Raw genomic sequence first — 14,056 nt, 5'->3', positions numbered from 1 at the left:
TTTGTCCCTTTTTCCTCTTGTAATTTCTGCAGTTCTTTCTCAGAGGTCTGTCTGCGGGTTAGTGTGGCATCTATTCGCCGCTAGAGTATTCGGTCTTGATACTGTCCATGCTCTCCTGCGCTGTATCGGAGTTGGATGCCTACCTGGCCTCCATTGTCTTTTCCTCATCTACGAGTACTTTCGAGGCTTGCTCCAGTCATTTCTGTTCCCGAAATTGTTTCTGACGTTCGTCTTTCAACTTTGAAACTGATGACTTTGAGTTATAACTTTGGAAGTATAGTTGTTCTAAATCGGTCCTAAATCAAATATGTGTTGTTCGACCGGCTTGTAGGGTGGTCGCTTTGTTCTTCTGTTTAATAGGTTGTGAGTGCTGGGTCTCATCCTGTCCGTAAGGTCCGGTTAGCTGCCTGTCTCGAAGGAGTCATCGCTTGTCTGTCCCAAGCTTGCGTCCACCTCGTGGTGAAATGGTTTCGAAAGGTTTTTCAATATGTTTTTGGGCTAGCTGATCTCGCGATTGAGAAGCGTTTGGATGACAGTCCAGGTTGCTGATTGTGATATGTCCGTGATATTTCGGACTCGCCTGTTCTGTTACCCTTTTGTTCCGCTCGGCGTTTCGCTTTTCGTCCTCCATTCGATGGCTGATCTTTGTGGTTCCGGCAATTTTACCCAGTGTGTTTCTGGTGTCATTTCATGATCGTCAGCGCCTTGTTTTGTGCAGCCGGGCTCATTCGTGTCATAGGCTGGCCCTTGCTCTTCCTTGGTGCCCCTTTTTGTTCACCGATTTTCTAGAGTGGTATCCGTTGAACTTAAATCAGAGTTTCTAACGATTGTCTTTTTGTCCTTGGGCTTTTGAGCGTTGTAGTGGAACTGCTAACGTGTTCCATGATTGCTCCTTCCGGTACTGGATTCCATCCACCTTCGAGATTTCTTCTTTTTAGGCCTCTGACTGACTGTAGGACTTCTTCAGATGTGAGCTCGATGTTTTTGTTCCGACTTTCGATACGAAAGTAACGGAATATTTGTGCTCGGGGTGGGTTTTTTTCTTCAGACAAATTTTTTAGCTAGCCATTTTTGACGGAATTTTTTAAATATCATTCAAGAGGTATTGTTGTCCTGAGCTTAAATTTGAAAAGATATTTCACCTGTGATCATTTTTCGTAAAGTTATGAGTGTTTAAAGATTGCCATTTTGGTCAATTTGGGACAATTAACGCGCGATATAAATCGCGCTATTAACGCGTAAGCAGAGATTTAATCCGTCTTCTAAATCGTTCCAAATTGGTTGAAGGAAGCTTATTTGCCATAATCGATTTGTTACAAGGAACGAAATCTATCCTTTTGTACTTTTTATATGGCCTGTGGGGGGATGATTTTCATTAAAAAAATTCAATTCGATTTTCATTTAAAAAATTCAATTCAACGAGGAGTCTTGTTTCGGTTTGGTTTCGAGCTTATCGTTTTCAGAGGTGTGTTAGGTTTTCTTCCGAAATGCACCATCAGTTTAATCTTTCACTGAATTGCTGTTTTTAGAGCTGCTATCAGTACATATTGTGCGTGGTTTAGTTAAAAGGATTCCTTTCGGTCTTCCTCCATGCATGCTAATGGGCTCTGAACAAACCTAATGAGTCGTTCCACAATAATTATACCCCGATAATAGTTTTAAGCAATTTCAACATCTGACTTTGCTTCGAGTCTGACCTGTCAGTTTGACCTTGCCATATAGTCAAATCGATTTTCTGCATTAACGGAAATGCTGTAGGCATCCACATGATAAAACCTTATTTCGTCTTATGTATAATAACGTGTCTTATCCGGGTAGTGAGGTACTTCAAATTTATCAATGAATGTATGTATCTCTTGATTTATTATGGAACCTTGTTTTTTCCAGTATGTATGAAATTGAACTTCTTGAAAGTTTTTGCTTTATCGTTTGCCCATCTATTTTTCGTCGACGTACTGTCCAAAGCATAGAATTGTTTCGAAGAATCAGTATTGATCTTTTGTGAGCAATTTTAAATATTATTGAAATCGTTCAGTAGTTTATAAGTATAGCAACTCCGATTTTGAATACTCATCGTGTTTCTTTTTGCTTGAATGGGTTCTGTTCAGGGTTTATTGACTTAGTTGCTTCATGTTTTGTCTTCAAACAAAGCAGAATGTTATGCTTTTTTGAGTTTCATGGGACCTTTAAAATTGTGTAGGTTAAAAATTTTTATGTCATCAGTTAGTTTTAGGCTCAACTGGCGTCTAACCAAGTTTTGTCTGCTAAGTTGCCAACCGATAAATGATTTTGAATGCTTATTCAACGGCTTATTCAATTATCTTGTGCCTTTTTTTCTGTCTGCTAATTTACATCGTTTACTTTTTCTGTAGTACCGCAAATGCTGCGAAGCAAGAAAGGTTCAGTTTAGTTTTTTATTTGCAGTTCCCCCGCGGGATGAGTAAACTGATCTCAGTTTTATTTTTCAGAATCGGTGATGGGTAAATTAAATAGACTATTAGAGAAATGAACGACCCCTCAGAGTTCTTCTGAGTCGTAGATATGATATTGAAAACATAAACTCCGAAAACGAAAATCATGATGATTGATTCAATTTAAAATGTTATTCTGGTGAGCTAAGTAATGAAGTACATGAGCTACTGGACTGAATCAAAAGATGAAAGAACCGACTTGTTTCTGATTGGTTCAATTGTTACTGAGCAATTCTGATTGGCTGAGAGTAGCGTAATGGAGTTGAGTGTTGGCTTCTGTGTCGTGACTTGCCAAGCAGACTTCGATAAAAACTTCTCATCAGTGTGTACAAACAAAGGTGAGACACTTTTATCAACAGTTTTGGATACAACAATTTCCGCGATGATAAAATTCTTTAATCAAGAAAATCAAAAAAGTTCTTAATTGACAAAAGTGACTTTCACTGTAAAAATAATAAGACTTTCACTGTGACTTTCCTTTAACTGTAAAAATACGATATCTTAATCAAGTTTGTGACTTTATATGCCGCATAAATTTAACCTTAAGTCCACTCGTCACGCAAGCGCCTTGATAACAGCTTACATGCCCACAATTTGTAATTTATTTGCCTCTTTTATTGATCTAGACGGTAACAACAAAAGCAACAGCTGCGGACCTGTGGATGATCCCTGTTCGATCTGTGACGTCACGTTTCCCTCCTTAGTTCATTTTTACCCTCTCAAGAGAGCCAAATTCATCAATGCCCACTTCCTTCCTCTGGTGAGTCATTTTGTTCATCAGTCAACAAAGACAATTAAAGCAATTTATTGTGAAGTTTTCCTCGGTCAGTGTCATTTTTTTTTCAAATATAAAATTGGAGCTTGTGGCTAAATGTTGCAAAAACAGACCTGATGAAAAAAAATCTGATGAAAAATCTGAAAAAATTCTGATGAAAATTTGATAGTTGATCAAATTTGATTCGTTTTTGCAGGTATCGAGTGGTGTGCGAGTGCAGGCCAAAGATGTGCAATTCAAGAGTGCATGTGTTCTGACTAGAGAGACCGGAACCAGACTGTTCACTCACTCGCTAGTGTATTCCAGCCCACTGGCCAAATCATGTCAATTCAATCAGCTCACACAGAGTGGAAGATTCACAGGTTGTTTATTAATACTATGAAGCGTTCAGGGTGAAGTGGCTACGTCTAAGCTCTATTCATGACATGAATTTGTCTAAATTTGACTTCCGTGAACAAAGAGACCTTTAAGACATATGATCATCAACTTGTCTTCAAATAAGCTCCTTAATCGAAAGGTCGGCGGTTCGATGCTCACCATGAGCTATGCTCTTTGCTTCAAATTGAGGCAACCTTAAGCCCAATGTTGACAGATTTTCATAAGAACAGCCCATACTATTAAATATTTGATTTTGTTTTTGTGCTCATATCAATTATTTCAGACGTAAGCTGTGGACTGTACGAGCAGAAATGTATCAGCTTAGTTTCTCAGTACCCTCTGCATGCATTCATGTCCAGATGTCTGGACTTCATAGCCACAGAACTGAAGACATCTTCAGCCTCTTCGTCAGGTTTGGATCTGTCTGGGACTGGAAAGGGTGGGCAAAGCGATGGAGATTTGATAGCTCCTAAAATTGTGTCGAAATTGTTATTGCCGGTTCAGTGTCAGTTGTCATCTTGGATTGTGTTCAAGTATGTCGAACATATTACTGTTTTTTTTTAAACTTGATAGGTTTTTCTCGAGTTTTCCTATGTTACAAATTTACACTGATGTCACCTACGATATTGCTATTTTCATTGGAGATTGTTTCTTTATCCATACAATGTTTTCTAGAAATATCGTAAAAAATCATTGTTGTTGCGTTATGACCATACAACAGCTGTCATGTAAAATAATGGGAGTCCAAGCGGAAATAGGTATTTGAGGAGCAGGGGCGGATTTAGGGGGAGCGGACCCCCAGGGATTGGACCCCCTGACGGCCCAAAGGGTCCCCCTTTGGTACTTTTTAAGAAATAGATTTTTGGCCGATCGACCCTAAAATTTTTCTAAAAGCGCCCAAGTGGGGAGGGGTTTTGGGAGCAGTTGAAAAGGTGACATGTTGTGTGGGGGGCAAGGGAACAGGTTGGGCAAAGGTGGGAGATGGAGCTGTCGAGGCGGGATAGGTAAGTGTTAAGAAGCCGGCTGTAGCCAGACCAGAGTTGGGAGAGCTTACAGCGCGTGGGACGTGGGAGAGATTTTTCAGAGGGGTCAATCTTTGGGGGAGGGATACAAATAACTTTAGACGGAGGGGTTTCGGCTAGGAACTTGGTTACAAGGGAGGTATGGTTGTCTTTTAAAATTGGTTTGTAGTAGTTAAAAATAAAAGTGGAGACTTCGTCTCGGTCGTCCAGAACTAGAGGGTGGTTTGCGTAGACTGAAAAGTCGGTTAAAATTTTCTGGTTGTCTTCTTTGAAGCAGCTTATAATTGAGGGGCGAAGTAGACGGGGAGGAGGGGGATGTGAATGTATAAAATTAATGGGATGGTGGGAACGATAGGTAGAGATAAAAAATTGAGATGACAGAAGGGTATGGTGGTCTTTGACCGTTAGGATTTCAGATTCACTGTGCAGGTGGGCAGTGGAACTCATTAGATTTGATCCAGTAACAACGCGAAGGGATTGGTTTTGGGCAACCTGCAGGCAATTTATGGAGGTGTTACTTGATGCGTGGGACCATGCGGGGGCTGCATAGTCAAGTATGGGGCGAATTAAAGCTTTAAAAGTTAGGAGGAGGGTTTCTTTGGAGTGACCCCAGGTTGATCCTGCTAATGCCTTCAGGATTCCGATCCTGCGTCTGGCCTTTTCAGCGGATTGTTTGCAGTGAGTGGCAAAACAAAGTGTTGGATCAAATGTCACCCCTAAGATTGTTGGATTTTTGTTTAGGGGTAGCGCCTCGTTATTTAAAAGAACACTAGGTGTTTTATTAAATTCTTTGTTATAAGAGGAGAAAAGTGTAACTGATCCTTTAGAGGACGCGAAACTTAGTTTGCGTGAGGTGAAAAAATCGTAGAGCCTTTTTAGGTAGCTATTGAGGGAGTTTGAGGCGATATCAATATTGGAACTGCTTGCGAAGGGGTGGAAGTCGTCTGCATACGAAACAAGGTTTACATTATCGGGAGGTGGCGGTGCATCATGGACATAAAAATTGAAGAGTGTGGGTGATAAAACAGAACCTTGGGGTACGCCACAGTGGATTATTCGATGGGGGGATGTGTGTTCACGGAATGAGGTGGCAGCCTGTCGACCATTAAGGTAATTACTTAGCCAGCGGACTAGACTTCTTGGGAGGGGAGTGTCATGAACGAGTTCCACAAGTGAGCGATGACACACCATTTCGAAAGCCTTAGATAAGTCAAGTGTGGCCAGTACCGTACGTTTAGGGGGGCGATTTTGGTTAAAACCGTCTGAAATGTAAAATTCGAGAGGAGAGAGCTGTGGTGGTGGAGTGAAAAGGGCGGAAGCCGTGTTGGTGTTTGGCGTTGGGGAGATGTTTGGTAAAGATGGGGTGAACGAGCCTCTCCAGAATTTTAACTGCTGGGCAGAGTAAGGATATAGGTCTGTAAGATGTTGATTGTTTAAGATCCTTATTGGGCTTTGGAAGCGGTGCAATTTTTGAATTTTTCCAAATTTGGGGGATAATGTTTTCGGACAAAGAGATATTAAAAAGGTATGTTAAGTATTGAGTAGCAAGTGGGCCGAGATGTTTAAGATGTATATTACAGAGGCCGTCGGGACCTAGCGCTCGCGATGGTTTGCTGTCTGCAATGGCTTGTTTAGTATTTTCAGGGGTAAAAATTGGGCTGTCTGACAGTGGTAGTTTGGCAATTTTTCTTCTCGTTATACGAAGGAGTTTGTCAGAGGCATGGGGTCTGGCATTGGTGAATTGTTTGTTAAAAGAGCTGGTAATATCACGAGGTGAGTGTATGGGTTTAGAACCAAAAGTAATGGGGTGTCTTCCTGCCACGGGCTTAGATCCATTTAAGGAGCGTACCACTTTCCAGAACTTTCTGGCACCAGTGCGGTAGTCGCAAGTCCGGAGGAATTCTCGCCATTTATTTTCTTTGTCCTTTGCTGTCTGTTTCATGAGTCTGCAGTTCAGTTGGGATATGACTTCTGGGGGGAGATTTTGTTTTCGGCGGCTAGGGCAGTGGACTCGGGGGAAAGAGAGGGAGTGAAGTGGCGAATACGGCCAGCGGGGATGTGGTGGCGTGCTGCCCTGAGCACCAGGTCCCTCAAGAATTTCTCTCCAGCGGCAACTCCGGAAGGTGGAACCGCTGAAAAGAAACCCTCCTCAATTTCCTCTGTGAATTTGATCCAATCTGCTTTTAAAAAATTTACAAAAGTCCTTTTAGGCGAAAAATTTATAAAATCATCCAAGGGTAGTTCTAGAAGAATGGGTAGGTGATCTGATCCTAGAGATTTAATTGGGGTCCATGATGTGGAGAGTAAGAGCGATTGGGATGCGAGGGAAATATCTGGTGACGAGAGTTGGTTTTCTGAGTTAAAAGGGACTCTGGTTTGTGTGTCATCATTTAATGGAGCAAAGGTGGATTCGGTAATTTCATTGCTAAGTACAGAGCCGCGTTGATCTTCCTCGATGTTGGAGTTCCATAGTTGTGAATGTGCGTTGGCATCTCCGAGTACTAAGGCGTCCCCAGGTTCAAGTAGTTCGGCAAGGGACGCAGAGTAACCAGGGGGACAGCTCGAGCGAGGGGGGATGTAGAAATTATAAATACGAAGCTTGGATGAACTGGCTACCACTGATATGCCCATAGCCTCTAGTGTTCCATCGTTGTTAATATTTATTTCTTCGTATTGTATCGACTCATGTATGGCTATGAGAAGACCGCCTAGAAAATCCTAGATCCGCCCCTGATGAGGAGAGTGTTTTTGTTCGTGGATAATGCAGCCAAATACCCTTTTTTGACAATTGGAATACGTGGACAAAAATTAGAAAGAGAAATTGACATGTGATGGGGAAATTGTGGACAAGCCGTGGATGTTTATGGTTTAGATAACTTTGATTTAGGAGCTCCTCCCACTTGGCAGCGTTCTATCTGCCCAACTGCAAGACCCAACTGCCTCTCTTCAACCTGTCAATCAAACAGTCTCTCTTCGACGAAGTGGGTCTGGACAACTCCATCTCAATGCTGGCATGTTGTATGAGTGAGAAATACGTACTCCTCAAATCTGCAAGGTCAGTTAAAGTTATGTTATAATCTCGTTATTAAATGTATAGCTGGTTTCATCCCAGTTTAATTTTAAATGTTCGGTTTTAAATTTATAGATTTTGGTCAGAAGAAGATATGTTATAGTTGCTGGAAAATTTTTAGAGTTATAAAACTCGTTATTAAATGTATAACTGATTTCATCCCAGTTTAATTTTAAATTTTCGTGTTCATGTTTCTGGATTTTGGCCAGAAAGAAGATTGAATTTTTAAAACATTACAAACTGAATGGGCTTTAAATAAATCATATGTTTTTTATTTTAGTTTCTGCAATGTTCTTTTCAAGGTTTGCTTGAACAACTAGAAAAAACTAAATTTCTGAAAAAAAAAATGTTTTAATTCTTGATTTTCCTGATATGTTTTCGAAAATTTCAGTTTCTTATAACGCTAATTTACTTCTACAGCTTCTTATCTCATTTCTTTCTTTACATAAGTAAAGAGTTTTTCAGATCGGATCTTGTTAACTATTTTCCCCCCTTTTAGACCTTGTTAACTATCCCCCCCTCTCCCCCCACCTATGCATGTATCATTTTTGACAACCATTTCGGCATAAAAATGTAAACAATTAAGTGGGTTTTCATTTTTATTACTTACTATTTATATACTACCCCCCTAAAAATTTATATATATATATATATATATATATATATATATATATTTTTTTTTTTCTTCTGAAAATTGTTTTAAGCTATTGAAAATATGGCCGCCAAAGTTGAATTTCTGAACATCGAAATAGGGGGGGGGGGGGGGTATAGTTAACAAGATGATCCTTCAGATCTCATAAACCATCTTAAAACTAGCATTCCTCAAATATCTAACTTATTGTATCACATTTGTGTTTGATCCAGTGCTTCGAAATTGGTGCCTGCTACTGAGTCCCTGATGGGGTTGCTCTATCCGTTCCAGTGGCAACTGGCATATGTGCCCCATCTGCCATCTGCCCACATTGAGTTTCTGGAGATGCCACAGCCCTATATTATAGGTGAGTGTGGTACCGCAACTGCTACTGCAATTGCAGTAACCATGCAGTAATCATATAGTGGCCTTGAACGTGCTATTCATATTGTTATCTGTAAATTATAGTATCTTATTATAAATAACCAAGGTCAACACTACACGACCTTTATTGAAAAGATAGAGAGTTATTCTCTGTCTCAGATCTGTGACTCCGTACACAGTCAATTCGGAAACTAACTAAAAGAAAACAATACGGTTCAACGGTTAAATTAATCCTTTGAAACCAATTCAGTTTTCATCATAGAACCTCAGAGGTTCCGTTAGTTATCACATGGCGCAGCCAGCAGGATCCGGTTTTACAGCGCAAGACAATAGGACCGATCTGGGAATCCCAGTATTCGGGGCATTCGCAAATTCAGACCCACCCTGGAGTTTTGAAACATGGCTCGATCAGTTCCTATTAGCTGTTACGGTTAAAGAGAATGTGGATCCAGAAATAATGTTACAAGAACCCAAACCGGTATTAGAAGAACCTCTACCAACTCCTGAACCACCAGTGCAAAACGAGGATGCGCCTGCAGTAGCAGAAAGGAAGCGCGGAACAGATTGGCTCGAGATAAAGTGGTTCAAGAAAATGAAGAACGGATGCTGAGAGGACCTAGAGTGGGACACAATGTATTCTATCACGAAGTTGGAAAACGGTTGACATCGAGATTTTTCCTCGCTTTGGGAGCGGAAGGGAAGAAAAAATTATTCAAAAGAATCCTCACACAGAAATATCTAAACTGGGGTTTCGCGATATAATCCGTTTAGCCAAGGTCTCATTTGAGAAGACGAAATGTATTACCTATGAGAGATACAAACTGTTCACACGATCCCATGAATCGAATGAAACGCTGGAATCTTTTCATGCGGCACTGACTGCACAAGCAGCAAAGGCCGACTTGGGAGCGTTGGAAGAAGAATTGGTAAGAGACTTATTTATCTCCAGAATGAAAAATGTTGTCCTTCAGGACACATTAACTTTCGAAACATTTTCTCCCGAAGAAGTCCTAAAGCATGCGATAAAATTTGAACATAGCAAACAAACCACCCAAGCATTCCAAAAATCTTCATCAAGCGCAAACAACTCAGGATTGTTTCCAAATACACAAATGAAGATCAAACAAGAACCAATTATGGCAATCGGAAACAAAGGGTATAACTCTAAACGTCAAAATCAAAATAGAAGAAAACAGTACGAAAATAAGAATACTCAGAAAGCTAAAGGAGATCAAAAACAATGCACGAGATGCGGTAGAGCGTTTGGAGAAAATCATTTGAAAAATTGCCCGGCAATGGGTAAAACATGTAAAAACTGTAACAAACCCAATCACTTTGCAAAAATGTGTAAGTCTCAGCAAGTTAACGAAATCGCAAATGAAGATTCGAGTTCAGAGGAAGAGTGCAATTTAATACAAACGTTTGATTCATGCGACGAGTTTGAAATAATGACCGTAGAGGAAGATTTCACCTCCATTACAAACATAGAAAAATACATCAATAAACGGGTGTTAGAGAATGTGCACAACAATGAAAAGATTCAGAAGGAAGTGTTGAAGAAAAAATCAGACAATATTGAAAAAATTGAAATTCGCAGGAATCCAAAATCTCATCAAATTAAAGCACTAAAAGCTCTAGTTAAAATTGATAGTTATATTTTGAATATGACTATAGATACTGGTAGTCCAGTATCACTTCTGAATTGGGCGACAACGAAACAAATTTTGGAAGGACCTTCAAAATCTAAATTTATTCCAGCAGAAAAGTTGAACCTGTCCGCGCAGTTTGTGGATTATAATAAACGACCTATTTTGATATTAGGAGCGTTAAAGGCTAATCTGCGTTCGGCGGGCTGGGAAGTGTTGGGAGCGATGCTACTGGTCACAGAAAGACGTATGCGATGCATACTAGGTCTAGATCTTCAAAGTAAACTGGGAATTCAGACCACCCAAAAATCAGCTCCAACACGATGATCCAGGTTTGATGTGCTACTGTGCGAACAGTTAGAAAGTTGGAAGAATTTCTTTTATATGAAGTTCAAAGATCTATTTGATAGACAAGGGGAATCAAAAAATCACACGGTGAGTACAAAAGTTAAATATCCTTTGTGCCCGATTCAAGAGAAAGGTAGGAGAATTCCTATACACATCCAGGATAAAGTACAAACAGAACTAGACAAACTGCTAACAGAGGGACACATTGAAAAACTAGATAAATGTAAAAGCGATTGCTTTATTGCTCCAATTGTTATCACAGTCAAAAAAGACAATTCTATTAAATTAGCCTTGGACGCCAAACCCATTAATAGGCAGTTGTACAAAAATAAATATCAGATGCCCAATGTGGACGAACTGATCGATGGTGTTAGCCAGATTGTCACATCAGCATCAGAATACAAACTGTTCACACGATCCCATGAATCGAATGAAACGCTGGAATCTTTTCATGCGGCACTGACTGCACAAGCAGCAAAGGCCGACTTGGGAGCGTTGGAAGAAGAATTGGTAAGAGACTTATTTATCTCCAGAATGAAAAATGTTGTCCTTCAGGACACATTAACTTTCGAAACATTTTCTCCCGAAGAAGTCCTAAAGCATGCGATAAAATTTGAACATAGCAAACAAACCACCCAAGCATTCCAAAAATCTTCATCAAGCGCAAACAACTCAGGATTGTTTCCAAATACACAAATGAAGATCAAACAAGAACCAATTATGGCAATCGGAAACAAAGGGTATAACTCTAAACGTCAAAATCAAAATAGAAGAAAACAGTACGAAAATAAGAATACTCAGAAAGCTAAAGGAGATCAAAAACAATGCACGAGATGCGGTAGAGCGTTTGGAGAAAATCATTTGAAAAATTGCCCGGCAATGGGTAAAACATGTAAAAACTGTAACAAACCCAATCACTTTGCAAAAATGTGTAAGTCTCAGCAAGTTAACGAAATCGCAAATGAAGATTCGAGTTCAGAGGAAGAGTGCAATTTAATACAAACGTTTGATTCATGCGACGAGTTTGAAATAATGACCGTAGAGGAAGATTTCACCTCCATTACAAACATAGAAAAATACATCAATAAACGGGTGTTAGAGAATGTGCACAACAATGAAAAGATTCAGAAGGAAGTGTTGAAGAAAAAATCGGACAATATTGAAAAAATTGAAATTCGCAGGAATCCAAAATCTCATCAAATTAAAGCACTAAAAGCTCTAGTTAAAATTGATAGTTATATTTTGAATATGACTATAGATACTGGTAGTCCAGTATCACTTCTGAATTGGGCGACAACGAAACAAATTTTGGAAGGACCTTCAAAATCTAAATTTATTCCAGCAGAAAAGTTGAACCTGTCCGCGCAGTTTGTGGATTATAATAAACGACCTATTTTGATATTAGGAGCGTTAAAGGCTAATCTGCGTTCGGCGGGCTGGGAAGTGTTGGGAGCGATGCTACTGGTCACAGAAAGACGTATGCGATGCATACTAGGTCTAGATCTTCAAAGTAAACTGGGAATTCAGACCACCCAAAAATCAGCTCCAACACGAAGATCCAGGTTTGATGTGCTACTGTGCGAACAGTTAGAAAGTTGGAAGAATTTCTTTTATATGAAGTTCAAAGATCTATTTGATAGACAAGGGGAATCAAAAAATCACACGGTGAGTAAAAAGTTAAATATCCTTTGTGCCCGATTCAAGAGAAAGGTAGGAGAATTCCTATACACATCCAGGATAAAGTACAAACAGAACTAGACAAACTGCTAACAGAGGGACACATTGAAAAACTAGATAAATGTACAAGCGATTGCTTTATTGCTCCAATTGTTATCACAGTCAAAAAAGACAATTCTATTAAATTAGCCTTGGACGCCAAACCCATTAATAGGCAGTTGTACAAAAATAAATATCAGATGCCCAATGTGGACGAACTGATCGATGGTGTTAGCCAGATTGTCACATCAGCATCAGAAGGCTCTCTTTATTTCACCGTGTTGGACTTAAAATATGCCTGCAGTCAAATAAGACTAACTGCGGAAACAGCAAAACAATGCAATTTCAATATTGTAGGAGGTAACGCAACGGGAACATACTGATTTCTGACAGGTTTTTACGGGCTGGCAGATATGCCGGCTGAATTCCAAAAAGCGATGGACAGAACACTAAACCACTCGAAAAATACCTTTTGTTTCTTGGACGATATTCTAATTGTTTCTAAGGGGGAAGCTAAAGATCATGAGAAATTGGTTCGCAATGTGCTGCAAAAGTTGGATGATGAAAATCTCGCATTAAAAATTTCGAAATGTGAATTTTTTCAGCCTGCAGTGAACTGGTTAGGTCATAATTTGTCGATACACGGTATAATACCAAAAATTACGAAAACCGAGGCTATTGCAAATCTCAAACCCCCCAAGTCACTAAAACAACTCAGATCGTTCATGGGTAGCATCAATCATCTGTCGAAACTCATCCCAAACGCGGCTAGTTTAACTGAAAAACTTAGACCACTACTGAAAGAAGAAAATGAAAAAAAAAAGAAAATGAAAAATGTTCGTTTACCAGTGAAAAAATTTGAGTGGGACGATCAACACTCAGTAGCTTCTGAGGATATCAAAAAGGCAGTTGCTAATATCGCTTTATTAAACTAATACGATCCATCAAAGCAAACTAGAATAAAGTGCGATGCAAGTCATAGTGGCCTAGGGGCTACTCTGGAACAATGGTCTCACCACAACTAGTGGATACCGATTGCATTTGCATCCCGGTATTTAAATTCACAAGAAAAAAAATATTCTACCAATGAACTCGAACTGTTAGCAGTAGTTTGGGCGGTGGATCGCTTCAAACACTACTTACTGGGGAAAGAATTTGTCATAGCAACTGACCACAAGGCGTTAACATCTGCTTTGGGGGAACATAGATCAAATAAAACGTATCAATCTCGACTAACCAGGTGGGTTGACCGATTACTACCTTACCAATTTAAAATTACTCATATTCCGGGAAGGGATATGAGTATTGTTGATTATCTGTCAAGAGAACCTAATGGGGAACCATGGCCGGAATCGGAACTGGATGAGAGATTTGTAGTGACGTCTATTGAAAGTTTCCATAAAGCACTCGACTGTTTAAGCAGTCGGTTTAGTGAAACAAATCAAAATAGCGCTATCAACATTCTAGAACATTCTAGAATAACAAGAGAAACTAACTACTGTAAAAACAGCTCATCACGCGGTTGCTATGACAACCAATTTGTTCAAAACCGGACAAAGCTCGACCGGAACGAAAACGGTCAAAACTCAAGTTTTCAAACAGATCAGAATCAGAA

General features: G+C 39.8%; 1 protein-coding gene across 2 annotated transcripts in view; it reads left to right on the top strand.

The window, feature by feature from the left end:
* Positions 1 to 2,463: 2,463 nt before the first annotated feature.
* LOC134854675 (DENN domain-containing protein 5A-like) overlaps positions 2,464 to 14,056 on the top strand; it is a 71,221-nt gene continuing 59,628 nt past the window's right edge. For both annotated transcript variants that reach the window (XM_063871029.1, XM_063871030.1), the window contains exons 1-6: positions 2,464 to 2,809; positions 3,098 to 3,231; positions 3,443 to 3,608; positions 3,908 to 4,157; positions 7,534 to 7,701; positions 8,581 to 8,714. In XM_063871029.1, coding sequence (XP_063727099.1) covers positions 2,728 to 2,809; positions 3,098 to 3,231; positions 3,443 to 3,608; positions 3,908 to 4,157; positions 7,534 to 7,701; positions 8,581 to 8,714 — 934 coding nt within the window. In that variant the 5' untranslated portion in view covers positions 2,464 to 2,727. The remainder of the gene's footprint in view (positions 2,810 to 3,097; positions 3,232 to 3,442; positions 3,609 to 3,907; positions 4,158 to 7,533; positions 7,702 to 8,580; positions 8,715 to 14,056) is intronic.

This window comes from Symsagittifera roscoffensis, chromosome 9, assembly GCF_963678635.1.
Source record: "Symsagittifera roscoffensis chromosome 9, txSymRosc1.1, whole genome shotgun sequence".
NCBI lineage: Eukaryota > Metazoa > Xenacoelomorpha > Acoela > Convolutidae > Symsagittifera > Symsagittifera roscoffensis.
Note: the sequence above shows the minus strand (reverse complement) of the source record. Positions and strands in the feature narration are given on the sequence as shown.